This window comes from Zonotrichia leucophrys, chromosome Z, assembly GCF_028769735.1.
Source record: "Zonotrichia leucophrys gambelii isolate GWCS_2022_RI chromosome Z, RI_Zleu_2.0, whole genome shotgun sequence".
Classification (NCBI taxonomy): Eukaryota; Metazoa; Chordata; class Aves; order Passeriformes; family Passerellidae; genus Zonotrichia; species Zonotrichia leucophrys.
The window spans coordinates 43,842,674-43,868,822 of NC_088200.1; the positions used below are offsets into that span (position 1 = coordinate 43,842,674).

Sequence of the window (26,149 nt, forward strand, 5' to 3'; positions counted from 1 at the left end):
TTTATTTATAAGTCACCCTGAGCAGATATTATTTTGTTTTAAAATTTATTCATGGGGCTCAATTACCTTTCCCATCTTGTGGAACACACACACACATGCACGCACACACACATGCACGTGCATATGCATGCATGCTCAGTTTTTGAGAAAACTTAAACCTAAATGACAAACCTGAGTAATGAATAGTCCTACTTAAGTAGCAGACAGACAAAATAAAAAGTTTTGGTTTGTTCTTCTGAACAGGTACATTGAGAATTAATTTATTTTCCATACTTTGAGAGAAAGGAAAACATAGTCACCTATTGTTATTAATGTTGTATCCTAGCTTAAACCCCTTATTTAAACTGATTTTAATAGTGTCAATATTGATGTGCAATGGGGATTTAGCATGCACTAAGTCCAACTGAGAAGATGGCTCTATTTCTCCTCCTCCAAAAAAAAAGTTTCTCAGCAAGACCTAATGAAGGCAAAAGGTCCACCTACCACCTGTTTCATCACTGGTTTTGACCATAAAATTCTTGGCTCTCATAGGTGAGAGACCAAAATGAAGCCAACCACTCTAAGTTGCACCTTTCAGACCTTTACTTCAGACTTAGATGAAACTCTGGCATTGCTGCCCCCTTTGGTCAGGAAATAATTCTTCCCTCCTCCCATCCACATGTCTCATCCCCTGTTCAGGATCATTCTCTGAGCAGCTGTACCCTGTGCTGACTTCAAGGATTATCTACACCCATCTCTTTGTAAGGAAAACTCAGTGTGTGCTGGGATAAAACTCATAGATGAGGCTGGGAAAGAGATCCCAGGGGAATTTGACTGTGGCCACTGGCCCCTTCTTCCCACTTGCAGGCAAGATCTTCTCTGACTCCAGAGAGAATTCAATCCACAACGGCAAATCATTCCATTCAAATGGTCAGTCCTCAAGGGACTGTATCTTCTTCCCATCTCTTTTCCATTTAAAAAGTTGCTTGAAAAGATGTCTTTCCACTCAAAAGGAGGCTTATGACATTGTTTCTAACAAAATTTTTAATATTGTCCCTTTTCCTATTTATTCTCCCTTGTCTTTTTGCAACAAGGCTTAGCCTGAACATCATGTCTTCAGAAGAAAGGACATCTGAAGTAAATACAGGAACAGAAATGGATGAACAGCTATTCAGGAAGTGGTTGCTGAAGTATGTAAGAAAAAGTGGTTTACTCAAGTCTAGTGCTTCCAGGTAAAGAAGAATGAAAGACTAGTCTGAGGAAAAGACCAAAAAAAACTAGGCATTAGGGGTGATTTAATGAGTGATGCTACTTGTAACTCAGAAGAATGATGAAAATAGGTGCTTTTAAAAATATCTAGGCTAAACAGAGCTTGACTATTGGAAAACAATACTGTTTAATTTTTAGAAGGCATAACAGAACTTCTGGGTCTTTGATAGTAAGGAAAAGAAGTCTTACTTTGCTTCCCTTCCTCCTGAATTGAAAAAAAAAAAAACACATGCAAAGTGGGACACTAAAATCTTCTGGTGATCTTGACCATAATTTGCAAAGATTAGCACTGGTTAAAAAAAAGTGGATATTCCAACACTGCAGGCAGAAGGATATTTTTGCAGGTGTTGACCTTGGCAGGAATGATGCAGGAATGATAAAGATAGATTTGGTCAACCTTAGCACAAATTGGTACATGAGGCTTTCTGCAAAGGCAGGGTTTGCAGCCCTGACACAAATAAAACCCCTCCGTTGTTCAAGCAGCACTGCTTTTTCTCCTGATGCGATATGCTACGTCTGGTAACAAGCAGTCTGTATCACAATTCCTGCTTTCCAAAGCCCCTTTTACAGCAGCTCCACCCGCTGTAAACAATTTGGGGGTTTGTGTATGTACAAGGGGGAATATTTGATTAACCTTTGATTAACTAGAGTTGCATTGGAAAGGACTTCAGCCAAATCAGGTGCCTCTAAAGGAAACAAAAATAATGAGCCAAAGTTATCTATCTCCACTTAAACTTGTATTTTATTACAGAACATAGCTGGAGTTGTGAGTTTTAGATATCTAACTAGTTATACTAGGATTAACAATGTAATTAATATAATGCTAGTCATAGGCTTCATAAAATGAAAAAAAAAAGGATAAAAACTTCACAAGACTGTAAGCTATGGAATAGCTAGAACGCTGATTTCATTACAGACATAGTACTGGAAGTACTGAAGAAAAAATTCATTTTAATTTTTAAAGCAAAGACACTCCAGCTAATCAAAGGTTATGTGACTCATAGCACAAGCAAATCACAGAGACTTTTGCAATGAGTACAAAATGGGACACAAATCCATTTCAAATATTATCCATGAGTTATTATTGTGTGCTGTAGGTAGCTAACCCTTATTTCTCATACAGCAACTGTTAGCAAAACATTCCTGAGTTTTTAAGTGAAATTGATTTAAGAGGCCAGAAGAAGTTCTCACTTTGCAATCCTATTAATCTAATTATCTAGTTATCTTTGTGGTGGTCTCCATAATCTGAAAAGCTGGCAACTGCATATACTCCCTCTTGAGAAAAAAAAAAAGAGAGAAATATATATTCAAAAGGATGATGAGAAAAAAATCTAAAACAAATTTAATGGAAAAATTTTGGGGGTAATTAAACAGATTGCAAAAGACCGCCAAACAAACAAACAAACAAACAAAACAAAACAAAAGCAAACAAACAAAAAATCACTCCCACAACAAAAACAAAAATACCCAACCCAAACACCCCCTAAAAAAGGGGGCAGGGGGAGACAATACATTGATTTAATTTTTACTTCCTAGGTTTTTTTTTTAACAAAACTGTCAGGTTTTGGACAAAGTATTAGAAAATGTTACTTAAATCTTTCACTTGCCTGCTTTGACATACTGTACATATGCTTTCATTTCGGCACATTTCTAGATGTTGCACTTCTAGATAAAAATGGATAGCCCAGGGAAGTTTTGTATATGTTTCTTGCTCAAGTATCTAAAAGAATTATCATGAACCATGAGAAAATTTCCTTTAATGGCATTTCCTGACTACTGTTATGAATCAAAACTGATACACAACTAATAAAAACTAGTAGGGTACACAAATTGTACCATGCATGCTCAGTTTTTGAGGAAACTTAAACCTAAAAGACAAACCTGAGTAATGAATAATCCTACTTAAGTAGCAGACAGACAAAATGATAAGTTTTGTCTTTGAATTTTTGCATTACCTTTGAATTTTTTGAATTACAGAATCATTAAAGAATATAATATGCAAAAAAAGTCTTTTGTCCCAGGTACAGCACATAACTGAATCATATTCTGAATGTTACTAATGGAATGATGTAAGAAGAGGGCCTTGTCCATTACACAAGTGAAAATGATATGCAAATAATAATTTTATCTTTAAATTAGCAGCCTGCAATTTAAGACACTAAATCATTTTTTTTTTATTTCATGTTTCTTTTAATAAGCTTAATAGTAGTATCCTATGTATATCACAAAAAATTCAAAATGTGCCCTATATGCAGGTTCCTGTCTTGGAAAAATTTTATGCATGTCATCACAGTCATTCTTAGAATATCTAAAATTTTACTATGCTAACTTTATTACTACCTTGATCTTTCAATGTATTACGGTTGAAATTTAATACACTGCATAAGTTCCACATCCTAAAGCTAATCAACTCTTGTATCACATGCTCAATTAGAAGCTGTTTTGTGGAGTACATGACTGATTTTTCATAATTCATTTAAGGAAACAGACTGACTAAACCAAATTCTTGACTAACAAATCCTGATTATGATTTCAGGAACTGAAAGGGGTTTCACACATCTAAGCTTAGCATAGATTTTGCCACTGATTCAAATACTTCCCTTGTCAAATTCAAGACTCATAAAACTTATCAGCACACAACAAGAAATTGAGTCTTAATTTAGATCTACCTGCTTTGTATCCAGTAGTTTAACCTACTGAAATGCAAGCTTCCTAGATTGTGCCTCTTAGGTGTTTTGAACTTGTATTCTTATATTTGTTCATATTTTTCTGTTTAATGGATTTCATAAACGATAAGAGAAGACATGAGATATTTAGGGATGGTATTCTTCATCAAAATAGTGAATTTTGGCTCCTCAGTATCCTTAACACTAACTTGCTTTCATTTTAAAGGATGAGAAATATTCCCTTTCAAACATATCAATTTCAATGAAAAAAAACAAAAACAAATCAGGAGCTGTGTATGAAATGTTTAGCTAGTTTTAATTTCCTTCCTGTGTCTGCTGAATTTTTACAGCCTAATGAAAAAATATGAAACGTAAGTAAAAGAAAAGAGGCGACCCAATTTTGCCATTACTCCATGAACCAGAGAGATTTTGTTATATGACAGTATGATTATCAAATGAGAGTTGTTATCCACAAGCATGAAATACCTGTGTTATCCTATCACTTTGATAAATTCCAATTGTATTACATTCTCCTCAGGAATCAAAAAGAACAGTCTATAAAAAAAACAACCAAAAAACCTTCAAAACAAAACAACAAAACAACAAACCCTAAACCAAAGGGTTTATGGACCAGCTGCTTCTGTTTAAGCCCAACTGCTTTTGTAATGATGCAGCATAGCTCAGGCATGCTGCCATCTGAAGGGTCAGCAGAATATACCCTAATTGATCTTAAAAATATGTAGGGGAGTCTTTTCTCTCTGAATGAGCAAAAGTTCCACTGGTGGAGAAGGCAGTTGCTCACAGGCAGAAAATAGTAATGTAACCTAAATTGCCATAGTGGATGTGTGTAGGTTCTACTAAAGAAACAGACAATGATTTTCTTAATTCTTAATATTTACTTGTTCTCACTACAACATAGTGCCTAGTAAAGAACAATAGTAAAGTAATAGTAAAGAACAACCTTCTAATGCTTCTTGTTTGCTTTTGTATGATCCTATGAGGATGGAAATAATTCCGGTCCTTTATTACCTATCTCCATCTTTTCATTCAACCACCCATCCACCTTCGCCCTCCTTCCCAGTTCTATGGTTTGATATGCATGCAATGGAGATATTTATATTGTATATAATTTACTATATTTACTTCTAATAGAAGATTTTCTTGTTTTAAATGTTACAGAAAGGAAAATAAATGTAATGAGGGCTGTAGCTTATAAACAGAAGTACAATACACATGTTCACAGGAATATAGAAAGTATAATGACATTTATTATCTAGGCTGTCACTTAAGACGATGGCCCAATATATACCATTCTGAATGCCAAGGAACAATGAAAATCTTAAAGTGATAAATCTCTTTCAATGTCATGGGAACACAATTGTCACTTGTCATTACTGTGCATCTCTCTATTTCTTCATATAGCCTAAACTGCCTATTCTTCCATAATTCAACACATTTAATAATGCAGAAAATCAATTAATATTTACTGACCTGTCTCTGCTTCTCCGTGATGGGAACGCGGCGTTACAGCCAGCCACTGTGCAGACATGCATCTCTTTTAAATGAACATTTCGGTAATGAAGCTTCACACTGTAGGAACTCTTGAAACTTTTCTTGCAAACATAGCAGATCTTGGGGTCTGGACTGGAGCACATTTCACCTTCTGGCGAGAACTTTTGAGGGCTGCTGTAGTTGAATGTAGAAGCAAAACTTTCATGAAGAGCAGCCATACTGGCACTGCCTCCATTGTACAGTCCATATTGGCTCATATAGAACATATCATATGTAGGGTCTGTATACTCTTCCTTCACCTTAATGACATCCTGGTTGGAAGAGTCATTGTGGTTTTCATCAGGTCGGTCACTGTGCATCATAGATTTTTCACCAGGTTCGTGGAGGCGATCATCGCTTTCCAGGGATTCTTCACACAATTTGGGCTCTGATGACTCTGACTCATTTTCATAGTCTCTCTCGTGCTCCTGGTCTTCTGATGTCATGCTGTCTGCCCTTCTTATGTCTGGTCTGGACATACATCTGCCTCTATCACTTTTGGAAAAGTCTTTAACAGACAGGCCTGGGCTCATTTCCTCCTGAGAATGGCAGTGATTGTCATGACCAATGTCATTCAGCATTGCGCTCCTGTCATTCACCTCTTCGTCTTCATCATCAAACTCATCAGCAGTGTCAATAACTTCCTTTTCAATTTTTACTGGCATGCTTGACTTCCTTGGCTTCTTCTTGGGGGCAAGATCTGCATTGGGCTCTGGGGTGGGCATCAACACTGAAGGTACCGATGACTCTGAAGGAGGAGGGGGATGCTGCTCCATGCCACTCACAGCTGGTATTATGGGACTGGTTGGGAGTGAGGTTGGAGGACTCACCATCTCTCCAGGAGTAAGTAAATTTCTGTAAAACGGAGGAACAGGTTGGACAGTCTTTAAAGCCGGGAAGACCAGCTGACTGGGAAGAGGGTTCTGTAGTACTGGGTCTAGAGGGGGAGTGGTAAACCCCATCGGTGGACGCCCAGGGCTTGTTAAAGTTAGGTTGGACTTTGTACTTGCTATGACAGGAGTGGCGGCACCTGATGTAGCGCGAATTAGATCTTTGTCACGGTTATTCCTTAGCATAGGCATGTGGAGGCGGGGATTTGGGTTAGCACTGTGGCGATTGCGGCTTCTGAGAGAGCTGAAGACCATATTGCAGCCTTCAATAGTGCATCGATGCTTGATTTTCAGGTGCACAGCGTTGTAGTGGATTTTAAGAGTACCTTTGTCGTAGAAAGTTTTGCCACATGCATTGCAAAACACTCTTCCTTTCCTGGAGGCTGACCCCATTCTCCTCATTCTGTGAATTCGGAATGAGCTTTTTGTGTGCTCCGTTTTCGATAAATCATTAACTGGTGTAGGTGTTTGAACAGGAGAGACACAGGCTGGCTCAGTTTTGGGCTCCACATTTGTGATGCTGGTCAAAGCATTCCTGCTGGATGCTTGCTCATTCTTGAAAGGTGTAGGAGAAACTTCAGATTCACTGCTCTCATTATATTCATTTTGGGTTGTAAGGCTTGGTTCACGGAGCCTCATTGCTGGCTGTTCCAGCAGGAGGCCATTTGGAGGCAGCCCCAGAAGTGGAGCAGAGACTGGATTTATGTACTGGAATGGAAGCAGGAATGCAAGGCTGTTCGGGATGTTTTCAAAATGATGAATGCTGGAAGGGTTGCTATTCTCCAGGTGAGCAAGGAGACTTGGGCTCCTGGTGCGATTATTGCTTTCAATAAAAGTCCTTATATCTGAATCTGTCTTTGAAGATGGCACAGCCACAGCCTGCCCTTCTTTTTCTTGAATTGCCATCAGCTCCACGATAGATTTCGTTTCTCCAAATCTCAGGAACTGCTGAAGGGTAATGATCTCTTCTTCCCTGGACATGATGGCCCAGCGGTCCAGCACCTTGCCTGCAGCATCCTAGAGGCCATATCAAAGAAACAACAAAGACAAAACACAAAGAAAAGCTTATTGATTCTGCATAATTATTGAAGAAGGTGCTCTGCAGCCTGAACATGAAACACTAAGCTCAAAAAACAAGATGCAAACAGTGTTAATAGAACTTGACCAAACAACACAAACTTTCCATCCATGCAAATACTGTAATTAGAGTCACAGTTAGAACACCAGATTGAGGTTAACAGTGTCAGAGTACACAAAATGTAGACCCTGGGACTCTGTCATCTAAAATGCTTTCAGTACTTTTATTTTAAAAACAGTGATCTCTGTAGAATGCTACTGTTAGAATAAATTAGTAAAACATGAACTGTTGTGCACACCACTCTAAAATAAAGAAAATTGTACCTTAATCATAATTAAATGGTAACACTATTAGGAAGAGCTAGATGAATACAATTGATAGATTTGCTCCTTAAATATGAGCAGATATAAGACTGAACCATTTCATAAGAAACTTTGATGCAAGTGAAAATGTCTTGGAAACAACATTTAACACTTGCACCTTAATGCCTTTTTTCCTGGACTATTACTGTGAATTGATTGGTTGCAAACTTGCAACCTTGGTATGGTTTAGACTTGAAAGATTACTTTTTTTGTAACCTTCTTATAAATGACAGTTAAAAATACGTAAAAAAGAAAGGATCTGATGGATGTAAATAGCATAAATGTGTAAAAATGTTGTCTCTTAACATTGCCTTCTGATAGCAAGGGAAAAATCCAGAGAGAATACACATCAGTAATCACAAGACTATCTGTTGTTAAATATACATTAAAAAGCATTTCACACTTTCATTTTTGCTAGTAAGCATGAGATTTGCCTGAAGGTAGGACTTAAAAATTCTGCAATGTAATGTCAGGCAATCCATTCAAGCAAGTATTGATAAAAACATATTAAAATACTTATATAATGAATACATCATTTTATTGGCATCTTTCCTTTTGGGCAAATGCTGGACATAAAATTAGCACAGTAACTATAACCAACAAGAAATGTGGAAGGCCATCAGACCAGAATTATTCCAATGCTTCCTCATGCATTAGACAGTTTGAAAGCCTTAGAAGACATACCACCATACTGCCTCTGATATTTTTACATCTTGAATCTCAGGTTCAGAACCTTACCTGAAGACTTTGGATTACACACTGCTGCAAAAATCATTAACTCTTGTTTGATTATGAAGTCTGAAATACCTTTCTTCCCCTCCAGCCCCTTCACCCCCTGGATTTATTTTTTTTATTTATTAAATTAATTAATTATTTTCAGTCTTCAGATGATTGATACTTCTCTTCCCTCACATTTCCTAGAGTACCAAAAATATAATTTTGCAATGTCAAATAATAAAGCATGTATTTAATTGATTAGAGTTGGTTTTATTATTTCAGTTTGAAAATGTTCAGTTCAGTTCACCTCTCTGGCTGATGTATGTTTCAGTACCTTAGAAATAACTACAAAATCTTTATAAATGCTTCACACATGAACTTTTACAGTCAAACCCTGAAAGACAGTAAAACCCTCAACAGCAATTAACTTGGAAAATCTTATCCAGTTAATCCATATGGAAAGCCCCAAAACCCATCTATGTGTAGAAAATGTTCATTCAGTATTTATGGTGATGAACGAAACATCATGATGCAGATGCTGGTTTTGGTTTGCCTCATTAGTATGGAAATGTGTTCACCTTTGAACACTCTTAAACACAGTGGACATGTCTGATTTCTATGTCCTTACAGTTCTTGATGTAGCAGTATTTTACAGGCAGCTGGTACTATCTAACAGAAATCATCTGGAACATCAAATATCACCCCCAACAAGAAAAATAAGTGAAACAAAACCAAACCTAAATAAGGCGAGGGATGGGAGGAAAAAACCATCAATGCCATAAAAAAATTAAAGGACAGGTTCATATTTTAAAGCTCCAAAATTATATTTGCTTTTTTCCACCTAAATAACTTTAGCTACTTTCCCCTTGGGTAAGATCTAAAGTTTCTTACAACTAATTCAACAATTTCCAACCAACCATGGCAGTTCAACATATGGGTAATTCCTACAAGGAGCTGCAAAACCAGATTTGAATCAGATTTTGATCTCCAGGCCTTCGCTGTCATATCTGACCTCATCTATCTGCACACATTTCCCATCCCAAATGACAAATATTAATTCCTTCTAACTGTAACTCCCATAGTTTAAAGAAGGAAATAACATTGTCTAATTTACAGTGCTTACCTGCATTGAATTAGGCTTCCTGTCTGCCAGCGGCTTCAGCCTGCTTTGTAATGTACTACCGCCACATTTTATGTTGGTTTTGTTTCCATTTGTAAATCAAGCTTATATAACAGATGGATGCTTTACAAAAACCAATATATAAGTAATTAAAAGTTAATCACAGCTAGCACAACAATAACTCATGAGAATAGTTGGCAGAGATCCTGTAACAGACTCCCACATGTAAGGGGAAGGTGGTGTCACACAGTCCCTCCCTGATGGCAGCTCTCTGCCAGCTCTCTGCATACATAGAACAGGCAGGCAAGCCTACAAATGCAGGGGTTCCCTTTGTGCGTTCAGGGAATTACTCCACATCCTCACTGCCCAAAGCTGGCACTTAGCTAGACGAGTTACCTCTTGATGAGACACCATCACCCTTTGTTTCACTTTGTTTAAGAATTTACAAGGAGGAGCACCAGACCTTCAGCAGCTGCTCAGTCCCACTGACCAGAGAAACTGGCAGTTCAGGGTGTGACAGTCATGGGGTACCCTTGCTGTCACAGAAAAAGCAGGGAATAAGCAAGTTGCTCTTAAATACTCCTTGTCTACTCCTACTAGCTATATCAAGCTTTATCTTTTTAATTTTCAGCAAGAAGTTTTCTGGCCTTCTTTACCCAACAAAAACAGAGAGAAATATGCAGATGCCTGTATTTCATAAAAACCTCACTGCTTATGGATACTGTCTAGCATATGCTTCAATATTTACACAGTGAAAACTTTCCATAAATCATTGTAAGCATGCATTATGCAAAACTAGATAAAGAGTGAATAGGAATGTCATTTTTTGATAAAACTTAAAATTAACAAAAAAAAAAAAAAATCTAACCATTATCCCATTTGAATTTAGCTATAACTAGCTAGGGATCTTTCTGTATATGGTAATACTTGATTAGAGGTTCAAGTCCTTTCTTACATGTAATCGATTTCTTGTTTCTTACAATCTCTCATGCTAAATTTTCTCCCCGAAGCCATTAAAGCATATCAACATTTAAATACTTCATGACAAAAGGTTCCAATTTATATTACTTTTTTCAGTTCACAACTGATTAAGCCAAGCCTCCAGTGACAATGTGTACAAGGAACTCAGTGAGTACAGAGATATCACTGCATGCATACAGCTCTAAGTCAGGCAGGAGACAAGTAAGCCAAATCTGTACAGCATACACTAATGTTCTTCCTACTTGTCCAAACAGCCTTGCTTTGATTTTTAATTTAATACATTTGATTTTGTTTTATTTATTTATTTATTTATTTATTTATTTATTTATTAAATTTTATGCTACTGTGTAGATCTCTTTCTCACAATTTCAGTTGGAGAAAATCTTTTAATCTTTGAACTATATTAAACTGACCTCCAAAGATCCAGGACGTAACCCATAACCTTTTCTAACTCTAACCACACACCCAAGTCTATTTGAATAAACAGATCCACACACACACATGCAACATTACATCTGTAAAGTAATGCCATGGTTTATCACCCTGAACCTGCCTCCTCAAGTTTGGTGACCATATGTTAGGAAGAAAGGTGTGTGTCAGGATATGATAGGGTCCATTTTGTCTTAAACTTCTGCGTCTAGAAGAACACATGGTGGGATCAAGATGATTATCTTGAATGACACAAACTACAAGAGAGGATGGACACAAAGATAATTCTAATTTTTAGGAGCTTAACTGGGGAGGGTTGTCAAGGTGAGTCTTCTTTTCCTGAAGGCCTTCAGCCTTTAAATCTTTCAACCGAACTTTAAAACTTCCCAGTTTAAAAACTGCCTATTTAGAAAATAAGAACAGTCTACACAAGCATACACCATAAACATACACTGTAAACTTGGAACTTCTATTATGAAATCAGTTGTTTTAAATTTAATTTTGTGTGAGAAGCTCCCATGACTGCATTACAGGCAGAAATTTTATATGTTTACACATAGAGAAACACATTGGTGCACATATACAGCACTGACTTTTTGCAATTCTATGCTATCTTACTGATTCACTTAGAATAGGAAAAAACTGATATATACACCTGACTGGATACACAGTGAGAGATGCGCCTTACAAGGCTGAGATTAATACAAAGGTAAAAAATAAATGGCTTCTAAAACTAGTTTTATGTTCTGGGAGACACTCAAGGATTATTTTCAGGCACTACTGTGATAACTTCTGAGAACCACTCAAAGTTGTTCAGAAAACAGAAATAATTGCTAGCCTTCATATTTTAGTGAGTTTGCATATGCACCTGAACAGTGGATTTTGATGCATGACAATGAAGTTTCCTTGTTACAAAATACTGCATAAATACATGTTTGAGTAAATTATTAGGCTAGCTCAGGGTATAGCCTGAATTTTTCAATTTTTCTTCTAAGGATCTGTGTATTTTCAAGCTGATCTCAAAGAAACATTTTGAATGCAGCTGTAACAGTTGAAAAGCAGACTGAAATATATTAATTTGGTCATACTATAATTGCACAGGATGGTTTTAATTAGTGTGTAGACAAAAAAAAAATCCACATTTGTTTCTAATAAAGAAAAGCCTTCATAATTTCCATGATTTAGGGTCTGTTGTTTTTTGTTTGGCTGAATTTCCCAGAAGCATCTCTTTGCCTCACAATTAAATTTCAAGCTGCTACACTCTGGGTAGTCCTACTACTCCTGGGGTAAGAGTTACCAAAACTGTGCAGCACCACACCAACTCACAGATGGGACAGTGTACAACATTTCTAACTCATTTGACTAACTCCCACTGATCTCAGTAGGACCAAAGTAAGCCCTCTATCTAGTTTTCCATGGAAATATACACTCACACAGGCAATCAGATACACATTTTCTTGATAGGATTTTTTACCATGCTGAATCTCCCTCACCTTTGCTCCTGTAAACATGAAGAAAAGATGTACATACTTGCTCACTGTGATTTCACATGTGCAACTAATACGAGATTTAACACACTAAGTCTGCAAAGAGGTATGGTTGAAATTTTTTCCCTGTCACTTTTCATCCACCTCCCACCAGCCTCCCTTCACCAACAGGAACCGTATGAAAAAATGAATGTTTAAGTGTCAGCAGTCCTTTCCTTGAGTTATACTGCTGCAGCAGGAACAAACAGTGCAGCACTACTGAGTTCTCAGTCAATAATGGAAATCTTTATCTTTTGACTTCACTGCAGCCTCCATTTTGCTAGAACTGATAGATATTCTTCCCTTCCGGCACCCCCTTTCTCTTACCACTTTTTTGCCTTGACACAAAGACACAGGGTAGGCATAAGGATATCTCCTGCATGTACAGGAGAAGAGAAGGTGTCTGTGTGTCCCCAGAGTTTCACTGAGAATGACAGTGGCAGTGTGTGTTCAAATGAAGAGTAGCATGAAGGAGACTTTTATTTACTTACATACATACACACATACATATACATACATATACACACACATATAAATATACACACCACATATGCTTACTTTGGTGCCAGGTTTGTAACAGTACTTGCCCTGGTTCCTCTTTCTTGGCCACATCTATTTATGCATTCAGCAGTAAAACATTTTGTGTTTTCATCAAAAGAACCCCCAAAGACCTTTGCAAACTTTATGAACTGATATTGTAGACACTGGGGCAAATCTGGCTGCACTTTAGATCAAGAATAATTGCACCATAAACCTGGAGTAATTCCACGGACCATGCTGGAAAGTAATTTTGACCTAACTTAGCCCTGAAACTGTATGTGGAGCCAAATCTGTGTGAATACATAACGGGGGCGTACCACCATGGTGGAGCACAGCAGCTGTGTAACAACGCACAGGAGCACTGCTCAATGGTTTTGGAGTGAAAGTGAGGAACACCATGTCCTGCTGAAACTGCAGATGAAACATAAGGCAGTGGAATGCAATAACCGCAGCGGAAACCTGGCCAGGACACTGCCGTTAACCACCCACACTCTCACTTAATGGCCTTCAGGGTCCTTATTGACCAAAAGTATGCAGGTCTTCTGTTTCATATCTTATCCCAAAGACGCATACCAGGAGTGCAGATCCCTCCCTGCACAAGCAACCTGCTGGGGTGCTGGTTCTGGACTAAGCTGCCTGGAATGGTATGAAAACACCAGATCCTGAACACCTGATTCATTTGGGGACTGAGCTTACTCACAGTGTACCCCAATCCCAGGATGCCCTTTCATTTTTTGGGTTCACCAACCTTAAAATGCCCTTGAAATCATTGCCCTGAAAGAGGATGAGACTCTCATTTGCCAGCTGTAAACTAGCCACATGGATTTGGGGTAATGTCTCTTACTGATTCCAGAAAAACCCAGTAATTTGAACTCTTTCCCCTCTTCATTCACCTCTGCAACTCCAGTGAAATTATTAGGATGCAAGGACACTAGTTTTAAATGCTTTCTCTGATTTTCAAAACATATTGTTTGACTTGTGATAAAATATTCTCTTTGTTATGGATGATTATGGACCAGATAATATGTATATATGTATAATTCACAAGACAGGGAGTATTTTTTTTTCCTGAGTAACACTGCACACAGTATTTTTATTTTTAAAATATAATAGATCACTGTGGGGCTACAATGTATTTAATCACAACAGCTTGAGCTTTATTTAATCATAGCAAATACATCAAGTCTCTTTATATTTGGGTGCCAGACAACTTTTTTTTCACAGCAGATGTCTGTCCATACTTAGAGGAAAAAAATCTAAGCACAACCAGAGTCTGATACTCTTCTTGCATTTACTAGTTTTCACAGTGGTAAAACTGCTGTGGTTTAACCCCAGCTGCCCCACACAGCACCACACAGCTGCTCACTCACTATTCCCTCTGTGAGTGAATAAAATAAAACATACTAACATTACTGGAAATGAAAAGGAAAGAGGAATAAAACCCAAGAGGAAGAAGTGATCCACAATACAATTTCTCCCTGCCTGCTGCCTGATACCCAGACTGTCCCCAGGCAGGGACTGGCCCCTCCCAGCCTAGTCCCCCAATTTATATATTGGGCATAATGTTCAAGGGTATGGAATGTAACTTTGGCCAAAGTTCATGTCCTGGCCATGCTCCCTCACAGCTTCTTGGGCACCTGGTTGCTGGCAGTGCACTGAGAAAGCTTTTGGTTTAGGGTAAGCACTACTTAGCAACAGATAGAAATTGCTGTTGTTCAAAAGATTCTCCTCCTAAATCCAAAAAAGAGCACTGCACCAGTACTAAGACAGTTAACTCTATCCCAGCCAAAGTCAGGACAAGGTACTGTGATGTCAACAACATTTGCCTTGATTTACAGATGTTGTGTTGATGACAAGTGTTAAAAGGCAGAAGATCCCACTATGTGATGATAAAAGAACTCCTGTTAGCGTGGATATAAATTGACACTCTGAGCTTTAAGAAGATCCAAAGCAATTTTTTAGCAGTTCTCCTAATCTCATTTATTTTGAAGAACCAGGGACATTTCCCAAGTATTTTGTCCTTCTAACCCCAAGAACTGCTCAAATTCTCAAATGCCAACATTTATTTCCTTTACCATCTGTTCTGGTTGCGATGTCCAAAAGACTTTTGTAAAGGGGAAACTAATGTGAGGTGAATATAGATACTTTATGAAATCTGCTCAAAATATTAAAATACTTTTAATGCACACTAAGGGTAAGCATTTGTTCTCAACATTCTTGAATTATTGAGTTGTTTATTCAAATCTCTTAAATGGCTTTGGAGTCCATAACTTTGGACCCAAAGTACAAAGAGTATTTTGATGCCTTTGCTTCTCTACAACTTGCTAGAGTGGAAAATTCATTGAAGTATCTGAAGAAGCTTTGCCACTAATTTGTGGCAAGTAACAGCGTGTTTGTCCTTAGGCCAACATGGCTACTAGAGGTAATTAAATCACCAAGCACATGGTGTATGTGTGTAAAATTTAGAGTGCATGAGGTGCCACGGGCACTTTTCAGATACCATGTAAACAGAGACACGAACATGGCAAGCCACTGAAATAATTTCAGCTACAAAATAAACACAATTTTGCATGTAAATGCATTGGAAATAATCATCATTCATATAACAATAGCATATGTAATACTGATTGATTTTAATTCTCACTTTCTACAGTTTTTGCACATATATTTGCCCATTTTGGTATGGTATATAAAAAATTTTGCCTTGATACTATCAGTCACTAAAAATCACTTGTGTTTTTGCTTTTTGCAAAACTCATTGAGAAGTAAAATTATATTTTCTCTGGTTTTCTGTGCTCTGGCAGTCTTTCAGTAAGTGTACTAAGCACTCTCCTAGCCTCAGTTTCACTAACACTGAAAGAATGACACATAGTTTTTATGAGAAACAGGAAATATTCACAAAGAGCACTCATAAGGTATTGTATTTGCAATACACACAGCCACAAGAGACACCCAGCCTCTTTTCAGCTGAGACTTTTCCCAGTGAGCTACGTGATAATATAAACAAGTCGTGTCTGATATCCTTGCTCTACTAACATGGACTGCACCAAATGCATGGCAAGAAATCTAACCAGTCAAGTCAAATCAAATTATCAGTCGGTCCTCTCCTCACTTTAAATCTAAACTGACTAAAGCCAAAACCCTAACTGGAAAACATAACCAAGAAAGTTGAATCTTTCTGGGCTTGTCAATAAAACTTCCAGCTAAGTCAGTAAGAAATTTGCCTAACCAGGAGCATTGCAAGGAATTGAGAAGTTGTCCAAGGCCATAAACACTGGAATGAAAGTGCCAATGAGTTATACTCATAAATTGGATTTCATTACATGCTTGGCTTTCTGATTGAACCCAAACTGTGTCTCAATAAGGGGATTCAGCTGTACTATATGCAGGATATATGAATGGCAGCAGAATCAGAAGATTGATTTCCATCTTTACTATTCATTAGGGGACTATGCATTATTACTTGCAATATATACTACAAGACCTTAATGAGGCTTTTTTTCTTTTATTGCTTACCGAAAAAATTTACGCCAATAAAACACAGGTGTGTTAGGTGACAATGTGATGCAAAAGGGAGGCAGCAGGGTGCAAAGTGACAACAAAACGGCAAAGGTCACTGGAATATAAAAGGGCATGAAGCGAGCTATCAGTTTGAACCTATTAGAGGCAGTGAAATGCAAGAGAAAGTGGGGAAATTATATTACAGTGTACAAAGTAATAATAACTGTGCCTTCATGTCTTAATACCCTCTTGTCCCAGCAGTCCTGACTTTCTAGGCAGCCCACTTCTCCACATTAACAGTAGTCATTTGGAGAGCAGCAAACGTGCCATTAGAAGCACTTTTACAAGTGTATATTCATCCACCAATTAGCTTAATGTGGCTGCTTTCTGCATATTTTCTATCCAGGCTTGCACAAATCTTATTAATATTTCCCCCTAGCGCTTTGACAGATTACCTTGTCATTATGCATCCTGGAGCCTTTTAAACAATATGGGTAAACTACTGTTTGCGAGGTTAATGACAATTATCCCCTAATTACTGCATAAGTCACTCAGTCCACTTTATCTCATAGGCAGGGTTCTGCTCTGTGTATCTGCCATTGTGTCACTGTAAATGAATCTTGTATAGCTATGTTTATCTGTCGTTGCCTTGTAAATTACACTGACAGAAGAATGAACAAATTACTGTGTATCATCACTTAAATACAGCTTCTGATAAAAAAAATGTCCCACAAGCATAGCACTTGAATTTTACCCTGATCACAATTAGTAAACACATATTGAATGTTTTGGGAGATACATTAAGACATGGATGGGACACTGCGGTGGAAGGTTCTGAAGTGCTAAGTCTAAAAGCACTAAAACAGAAGAACTATGGAAAGCTACACTAGTCGTAATTTGATGATTATCTCCTGAGAACTCTTCTGTTAATTTAACAGTTGATAGATGAGCCTGTGATGTTTTTCAAACAATCTCATATTCAGGGCTGTGCTGAATTACACAATTTCTATTTCTATTGTTTCTGACCACAGCCACATGGGATACTTTTTTAGCTGAAAAATCCAAATCAATTTGGAAGAGAAGTAGCATTCATAAAACCACAAACAATGCTAATTTAATGCATGCATTCAGAACAATATCTGCAGCAGGAAAGGAACGGAGAGTTGGCAAATACCAACTTCCTTGTATATTCCATTTGTCTGAGGCAACTTTGATGACACAGTTAAGAGTACTCTACTGGTAGGACATTGCTGTGATCAGTATGTTCCTCTTTGAGAAAGAAGGTTGAACTCGTTATTGTGCTTGATCCCTTCTCTAATTAAAGACATCTCAATGTCTTCAACCAGAAGTGCCTACATAGTGAGTGCTCAGAGATAAAATTAGCCTATGGTAAAGAACATTAAAACAGCAGCTACTTTTAAAAATAATGCCTCTTCCTATATTGGTCTTGGGAGGGTTACCCTATTCATAGTCTTAGGAAACACAGTCCTTTGCAAACAGTACAATAAAGAGAAGGCAGCTCCACTCTGTCTTGGGAAGGTCCCTCCTTGAGTCAGAGAAAGCCTTTTAGTACTGGCTTGTATTGCTGGCAAACGTGGTAATTGCACAGTGTTAGTAATGAGATTACACATTATACATTTTATCATATTTGGGGATACACTTTATGCACTTATACAACACAGCCACAAATATCATAATGCTACAATTTTTGAAATTTGAAATTTATATGAGATTTGAAATTTATTTGTGATTTTGCCTTATATTTTGTATAGCTCCTGCTGTAGTAAACCTTGTCATTCTACACATGTACTAAAACATCCTCAGCACCAGCTCCTGACCAATGTGGTACAAAAAAAAAATCTGAAGTAAGGAAGACAACATGGAAATTGGAGCAGAATTATGATTCCTGAGTGGTAGCAATATAAGATATTTTAAGCCACTGTACAAGAAAAAGAAAATGTCAGAGCTCTCCAAATATGGTGATTATTTACTGCAATTCAGGAGGTTATACCAACACTGAAAACCCTTTTATCAATGTAAAGTGTAAATTTCTTTTGTTGTATTACGATAGTGTCACATCCAGAAAGAATGGGCAGACTGAAATGTAGCAAAATTACTGATATTACAGGAAATCACTGCGGTTTGAATGGAACAGAGATGAGGGCGGCACCTTTGACCATGCTCTCAATATAACTTGGAAGAAAAAGCTGTAGTGAAATGGTAAGAAAATGTAACAGCCATCACTGCCAGGGACAACTGAAAAGCCTGATCGATTTTGAGTAAGCACTACCTCAAGGGTTTTGGTCCCACTAGGATTGATCTTTGTGTCTCTCCTGTGCTCAGTCAATGCAACTTTCAGCAGGGTATCCACTGCAAAAATAAATAAAAGTGCTGTAGTAACCCTCCACCCTCCCTCTAAGCATATTATTTTCTCTCTATGCTGAAGGAAAAAAACCCAAAACAATAATGTGGTAGATGTTAAAGCGCAACACATGGTTTAAAAAAACTTAAGGACACAGAATGCTGTTACTTCCATGTACAATCTTATTTGGAAAAAAAAGTTTCTAAATTATCTATATTTCTCTTTGAATTTTAAGCTGCTTTGGCCTCTGACTTTTGTCAATAGCAGAGAAATTGTCAAAAACATTACTGAAAATCAAAAAGATTATATCAGTTGGTTTTTCTTGTTCATCTAGGTGGGTTACTTTGTCATAAAATGAACTTAATGACACATGTTGACAGTGTGGGTTGAATGGAAGAAAAAGCAAGAGAATGCTAAGTGTTGGAAATAAACAAGCACCATTTGCAGGCCTAACCTTGTATACATGTAAAACTTCTTTTTTCAAAACACAGTGGAAATTCTGACTGAGTGCTGGAGTGTGTCTGGAGAAGGCCAACAGAGTTGGTGAAGGGTGTGGTCTCCCCAGTATGTGAAGTGGCTGAGGGAGCTGGGGCTGTTTAGCCTGGAGACGAGGAGGCTCAGGGGTGACCTTATCACTCTCCACAACTGCCTGGAAGGTTGCAGCCGGGTGGTCTTCTGTCTCTTCTCCCAGACAATCAGGGACAGGGCAAAAGGGGTCATTTCCTCAAGCTGCACCAGGGAAGGTTCAGGTGGACAACAGGAGAAGAGGTGTAAGAGGTGTCAGGCATTGGAATGGCCAGGAAAGTGGTAGAGTCACCATACCTGGAAGTGTTCAAGATATAAATGGATCTGGCATTTGATGTGATGTTAACAAAGTGGTGGTGATCAGTCAAAGGCTGGACTTGATGATCTCAGAGTTTTTTCCTAACCTGAGTCTTTGATTTTGTGATTCAAGGTCACCTCAGTAAAATTCTATATTGTGAACTTGACCTGTCTCCATGAGTATTCAAAAAACTCTGCCCCACATCAAGGTTAAAAGCAAACTAAGCTACAGAAGAATTGAAGGGAAATGAAGACATAGAAAATGTTACTAGACAATTTCAGTAACATTCACACTCCTTTTTCCAGTGGAGGACAGGGACATGGCTGTAAGGATTCACTTTTATGATAGGTAAGCTTGCATCAGCCAGTGAACACCTTTTCTATTTCATCCTCTCAGAGAACAACCTTTATTACACTTTGTTGCAATTGTTTCATTCATGCCTATTATTTTCAAGGCTTCCCAAGTGAAATAATTCTCAAATAAAAATACCAATCCCTCTTCCCCAAATGGACATCAATGAACTGTCATTAGAGTACTTCTAGCACAGCAAATTCTAAAGGAAATAACCATGCTCATACCTACAAGTTTCTTTTGATAACTTTACAAGCTGCCCTCTTACCCCAGGGGACAGACTCTGCCTAATGCAGAAGAGATCCCCTGAACAAAAATATTTGTTGCAAAACAAATAAAATGAATTATTTTCATTAAAAAAGAGAAGTAGGATACCTTGGCAAAATGCAAGCAGAAAGTTAATTTTAATGTCTTTGGCACATCTACAGCTATTAGAAATGGCATCCAAAGTCAATCCAAGTGTGGTTGATAAAGCAGACTTAGACTTTTCTTTCAACTTTCCCTTTTTAATAACAAAAAAATCAATATATGGAGGATTACAAGTCTCTTCGTTTTGATTTTTTATATCAAAACCAAAAGATGGCAAGGTTATGTCGGTATATTAAGTTCAGGTCTCAGCCATGATGATGCAAATATTTTATATCCCATTTATTTACTGCATTTTACAGCAAGAGTGAAATAAATTATTAAAATAAAATTAATTCTCTCATACACACACACACACAAATATATATATATATATATATCACAATCCTGAATATGCATTCTGAAACCCAGAAAATTAACAGATTGTACTTCAGATCTAAAATGTCCATTTTAAAATAAAACAAAGAATAGTCTGGATAGCAACATGCCAACCACTGTAAGCGCTTACATGGAGACAAATGCATTGTAAATTACACTACAGAGTGAAAAGAAAGTATCATGGTGCACAGAAGAACCAAGCAAATATCTCAGCAATCACAGTCTCCCTCAGCTGTTCCTAAGTGATGACAAAGTTTGAAAAGAAATTGTTTAAACAGTTTTGTGAGGGATGTACGATTCTCTGTTTCATTGTTTTCAGGCAGACCAACTGAGCTTGGCTCAAGCATGACAATAACACAGAAGATTTTGTATATTCAGTCCATATTCCTGCAATCTTTAAAAGAGGCAAATGGAAACTGAAGACTACAAGCCAATGTCAATTTTGCCCACATAGGACAATAAGGTTAGACATCTATAGGGATTTGTAAAACTCACAATAAACAGTTACAGTTTACAAGCATTTAAAAGCATACCTGTATGTCTTGCACTCCTCTCAGCACTGCATAATTGCTGCCAAGTCATTAGAAATGCAACATAGTATTGTTATGTGATCAACTCCCAGAATTTTTTTCTTAATTTTTTTCTTAGGTGAACTACAGTAATTAATTCAATTTGGTGGAGCTAAACAAGCAAGGTTACCTATAACATGGTTGTCTCAAACCACATGAGTTTTAAGGAGGGGACTATACCTTCAAAAGTCCATTAATCAAATCAAATTACTATGCAGGATTCACCATAGGCACATCACAGCAGTGTGAGCATGTTTAGACAATTACATTGTGGTACACTCATAGCAGCAAGGACACAGCCAACGGCAGCAGCAGTAGGCCAGAACATGCAGAAATGCAGGGGCTTACACTTGTCCTTTCACTGATCTGAGGAAGTGAAAAGCACTGAATTTACGCAAAAAGGCACTATTGGTTCTGCGTGACTTATGAAGAACCTTTAAACACAAGATGTTGTCAAATCAAGTAAAAGCCATTTTTCCTTAAGTGCAGTTGTCAAAAATAACTTAGACAGACATAAGCAGACATAGAATTAAGCTGTGTTTTTTATAGAAACAGGACAGGTGAGGTTTGGAAAAAAGAAGTAAAAAGCTGTGTGCGAGAATTTGGAGAGGATAAAGCAACAGCAAACCCTCTTTGCAATCAGGGTTTTTTTCCTATTTTTCAACCACAGCAGCAAGCACTGTGGCTGAAGAGCACCCATCTATAGTATAACTATCCATAAGTGAACACAGACTGGGCTGATGCCAAAACAGTAAAAGCAGCACTCACTTTTTATTTTTTAAGCACTTTGTATTGTACAGAGCCCTTTAGGAAGATTGATTTCCATAAAGCCTCATTTCCATCTCAAGATACTGATGATGCCATAAACCACAAGAGTTTCTCCACTCAAAATCCTGCAGTGGAATTTCAGACTCACCACAAGAAGCCCTCGTATTAGCCAGGGCTTAAGGAATACAGGCATGTACTGCAAGACACAGTGTTAGGTCAGCCACAGAATCGAAGAGCAATAAACTAAGACAACAAAGTGTCTAGCTTTAAAGTAATTGCACAAATGTGCATATACACACATTTCATGCATTTTGCCTACATTTTCTAGACAACGCTACCTATTATTTAAAGTTTCTTGATCATCACATCATCTTCACTGTCCAGGTAAAGCTGTCTAGTCGAAGAATGTGAGGCAGAATTCCCTGAAAGAATTGTAATTTTTTTCTTGGACTTTATTATGTATGGATGTCTTGGTGTTTGTTTTTTTGTAGGTAATACAGTGGCTTTTGATAGTGCTCTTCCATCACTTCAACTCTTCAAGCCATATCTGGCTTGCATTTTGTCTTGTAACTTGTCTGCTATTATACCAAAGTAAAAAAAGTCCTTCTCCTGTCTTGTGCCATACATAGCTTTGAAACAAGACAAAACTAATTGACAAAAGAAGGAAGAGAGAAGGAGCGATTAGATATTGGGCCATGCTTAAGATAAACTGAAAACACAAGAGTCACAATCGACTTCATGTATTTAGAAATTAATTCGTGTCCTCATGATGTTATCATAAGAAGAACCAGTCTCATTTGGAGCATGAGCACAGAACTCCTGACACTTGAACAGACAACCCAGAACTCGCTCTCTTTTGACTCCTTCCTCTACACTCAATCAACATATAAAAGCTGTTGTCTTAGTTTTCAAAAAATACACTTTTCAAAGCTGGTGATGAAGTCTCAGTGACGCACAGCTCAGCATAACTACGTAAGTGTCCCCTGAACCTCAGGTGCAGCTGCTTGTCAGGAATGCAGACGCTAGTGACATCTGCCTCACTAGGGACTGAGCGCTCCACTGATTCAATAAGGCTACACAAGTGCAACAGGCCTTGATGTCAGTTACATGGTTTTACATACCTACCATGTCAGTGGTTCTCAGCCTCCCTGGGAATTTATTCAGATATAAGTGTATTCAGCCCATAACAATGTCTTCTACCTGCCAGAGAGCTAGAAATATTCCCACCTTTTATGAATCCACAGTGCATGACTGCTGGTATTTTATATGTTGGGAGGGGGAGGGAGAAAAAAGCAGACAGAAGAAAGAAAATGAAAGAAAAAGAGAAGGGAAAAAGATAGAGAGAAAGGAGGGAGGAAGCAAAAGAAAACCAGGGAGAATTAGAGTGAAAATAAGAGAAAGGGGAGAGGGAGAGGATACTCTTCTAGACTTGCCTTTCCATCTCCATTTTATCTATTGCTCTAAGAATAAATCCACTTACATACCTAACAATTTTTGTCCAAACACTGTTTCAGAAGTGCTGGAAGCATAGAAAACTAGCTATCTATCATGGTGCTTGGCCCATCCACTGCCTTTCCTCTTTTGTTTAAAAGACATTTTTGAAATTAAAAATTTCAAAGCTCAAAAATTCAAATTTTTTGCGCATTACGTAAGCATCCAATGCAACTACTTTTTGATGTAAAACTGCACAAATATTATATGCTTTGAGGTAAAACTGCACACAGTAGCTTAAGCAACTATGACCCAAATCAGTTGCTCTGGGATCACATTAGATTTCTGTATACTTTGCATAGTGAGGCTGGGTATCAATAAAAAACATGCTAATGGCATTAGTGGTGTACAATGTCCTTTACCCACTACTGACTGATAAATTAATACATAGAGTTTATACTGTGTTACAGCCTCTTCTTTTTCTGCAGGTTTAATTCTGATAGTACTTTCAGGAACAAGGACTATCAAAGTGTCTTGTTTAAAGATGTTCTATTTTTTTTTCTTAAAATCACTACATATCTATGAGATGAAATTAATATGGAATAAGATTATCTAGCCAAAAATATACTTTTTGTCATTAACACTCCACCCAGATGACCAAACCTTATCAGATACTGATACAATGAAACATTCAAGCATATTGACTTTGCTGTTATTATTTATGATGGGAAAATAAACAAAAAATAAGTCCTACTTTCAAGCAATAGCTGTAAAACAGTCCTCACACATTCAGTCACCTCAAATCATGCAATAGTTAAGAAACAATGCAACTTTTTGCAAACACTATACAAAAAAGTCTCACAAAATTGCACGATATTTCCAGTATCAATACAGATAACTTGGCAGTAGTGCAGGAATCTGGAATGCTTAGAAATACAACAGGAATTAAGTATTTTAGTATTGGCCCTTATGCATACACACCAAGACCTAAGTGTGGAAATACAGAGGTGATCATAAATGCTTATCATTAGAAATGTTATGTGGCAAGAGACACAGCAGTTAAAAATTCAACACTTTGAAAATAAAAGAAAAGGAAAGTAGCAATCTACTGTCAAAATGATGTAACACAAAAGAATTTTGTCTGGTCTATATGAGTGTTACTGACCACAGTCTTGAGGGCATAGATGCCTTTCTCATTATTCACTAGTGGCTGCATGTAGCATATGACAGCATTAGAGTTACAAGCATGCAGAGAAGCAGGAGCTCTCCTTTCTATCGGGTCTACATGGAAGGAATTAGGGAGGTCTCATAGTCATTCAAAGACATACATACTCATGTTAAAAATCTAAAATGGTGAACAGGAGTTTTTTGAAAGCACATCCAAAGTTTAAACACATAGGAATACAATTTGTATGATGAGTAGGCAGTGGGAATCAGTTTCATATATGCCTACAAAGTAAAACAACCCCTTTACTCTTCCCTCTCAAGATGAGATCCCTTTGAAAGTGTGAACCTTGATATCCACTATTTCAGAGCTGCACACTCAGGATGCATAAGCACTACTTACATTTTTTATGAGTGTCAACAGAAAATAAGAACACTATTGCACTCATACACTTTTTGTAAATTCCTCCAACTTTTTTTTCTTTAAAGATTTTTTTTTTTTTTGCAAGCCCTAGGACAGATCTGGATCTCCTGAACTAATATATTAGTGAAAAGCTTTGGCCCATAAAGATAGTAAAAGTGATACCAGTTAGAAATCTTACCCACACTTGGTATTTTTTGGTTGTCTTGATGTTTCATTTTTGAATAGGCAGAATTATGGCATGTGGTGGGCAGATAATAATTTTATTCTCACCGTTTCACTTAAATAATACAAAACTAGTTGATAAAGAAATTGCAGAAATATGAAATGTGTAGTAATTTGCAGAATTTTATAACCTTTATTTGTCAGGGTGTATTGTTTTCTCAGGTATTTTTTCTAACACCCTCAATTCTGTATTAAATAGTAAGTACTCACAAAATCTCAAAATAAATTCTTGTAATTTAGCTGAACTGGATAAAATTCTCTTCCCTAGAAACTATACATATATATTTTTTCAATAACTTCTTTGTTAAGAATTACATTTCTTTTGGTTTAAATAAATAATCAAGATATGATTTCTTCACAAGTAAAAGAAGAAAAATGATACTTCAAATACCACGTTAAACACTGCATATTTAATCTGAAACAATGGATTTTGTCTTTTGTTCTGCACCTTAATTGTTAGATGAATGCAAATGGATAAAAAGTTTCAAATAATCAAAATGTATGTGACTTAAGCCATAGCTGAGCCATGCTCTGTGTCCATGAATATTTCTGAGGTACAACATGTCTGTTGTATTTCTGAATACAACTGTATTCATGGAGGCAGTCCATGTGTGCAAATGCATTCTGGGTTGGACCTTCCAGATCCTTGTTTTTTTTTCTTCTGCTATCTGCCTGAATGTGA

At 37.3% G+C, this 26,149-nt stretch overlaps 1 protein-coding gene across 2 annotated transcripts in view; it reads right to left on the reverse strand.

The window, feature by feature from the left end:
• The window catches only part of BNC2 (basonuclin zinc finger protein 2), a 328,552-nt gene that overhangs the window by 18,434 nt on the left and 283,969 nt on the right, over positions 1-26,149 (reverse strand). For both annotated transcript variants that reach the window (XM_064736710.1, XM_064736709.1), the window contains exon 5: positions 5,406-7,372. In XM_064736710.1, the coding sequence (XP_064592780.1) occupies positions 5,406-7,372 (1,967 nt within the window). The remainder of the gene's footprint in view (positions 1-5,405; positions 7,373-26,149) is intronic.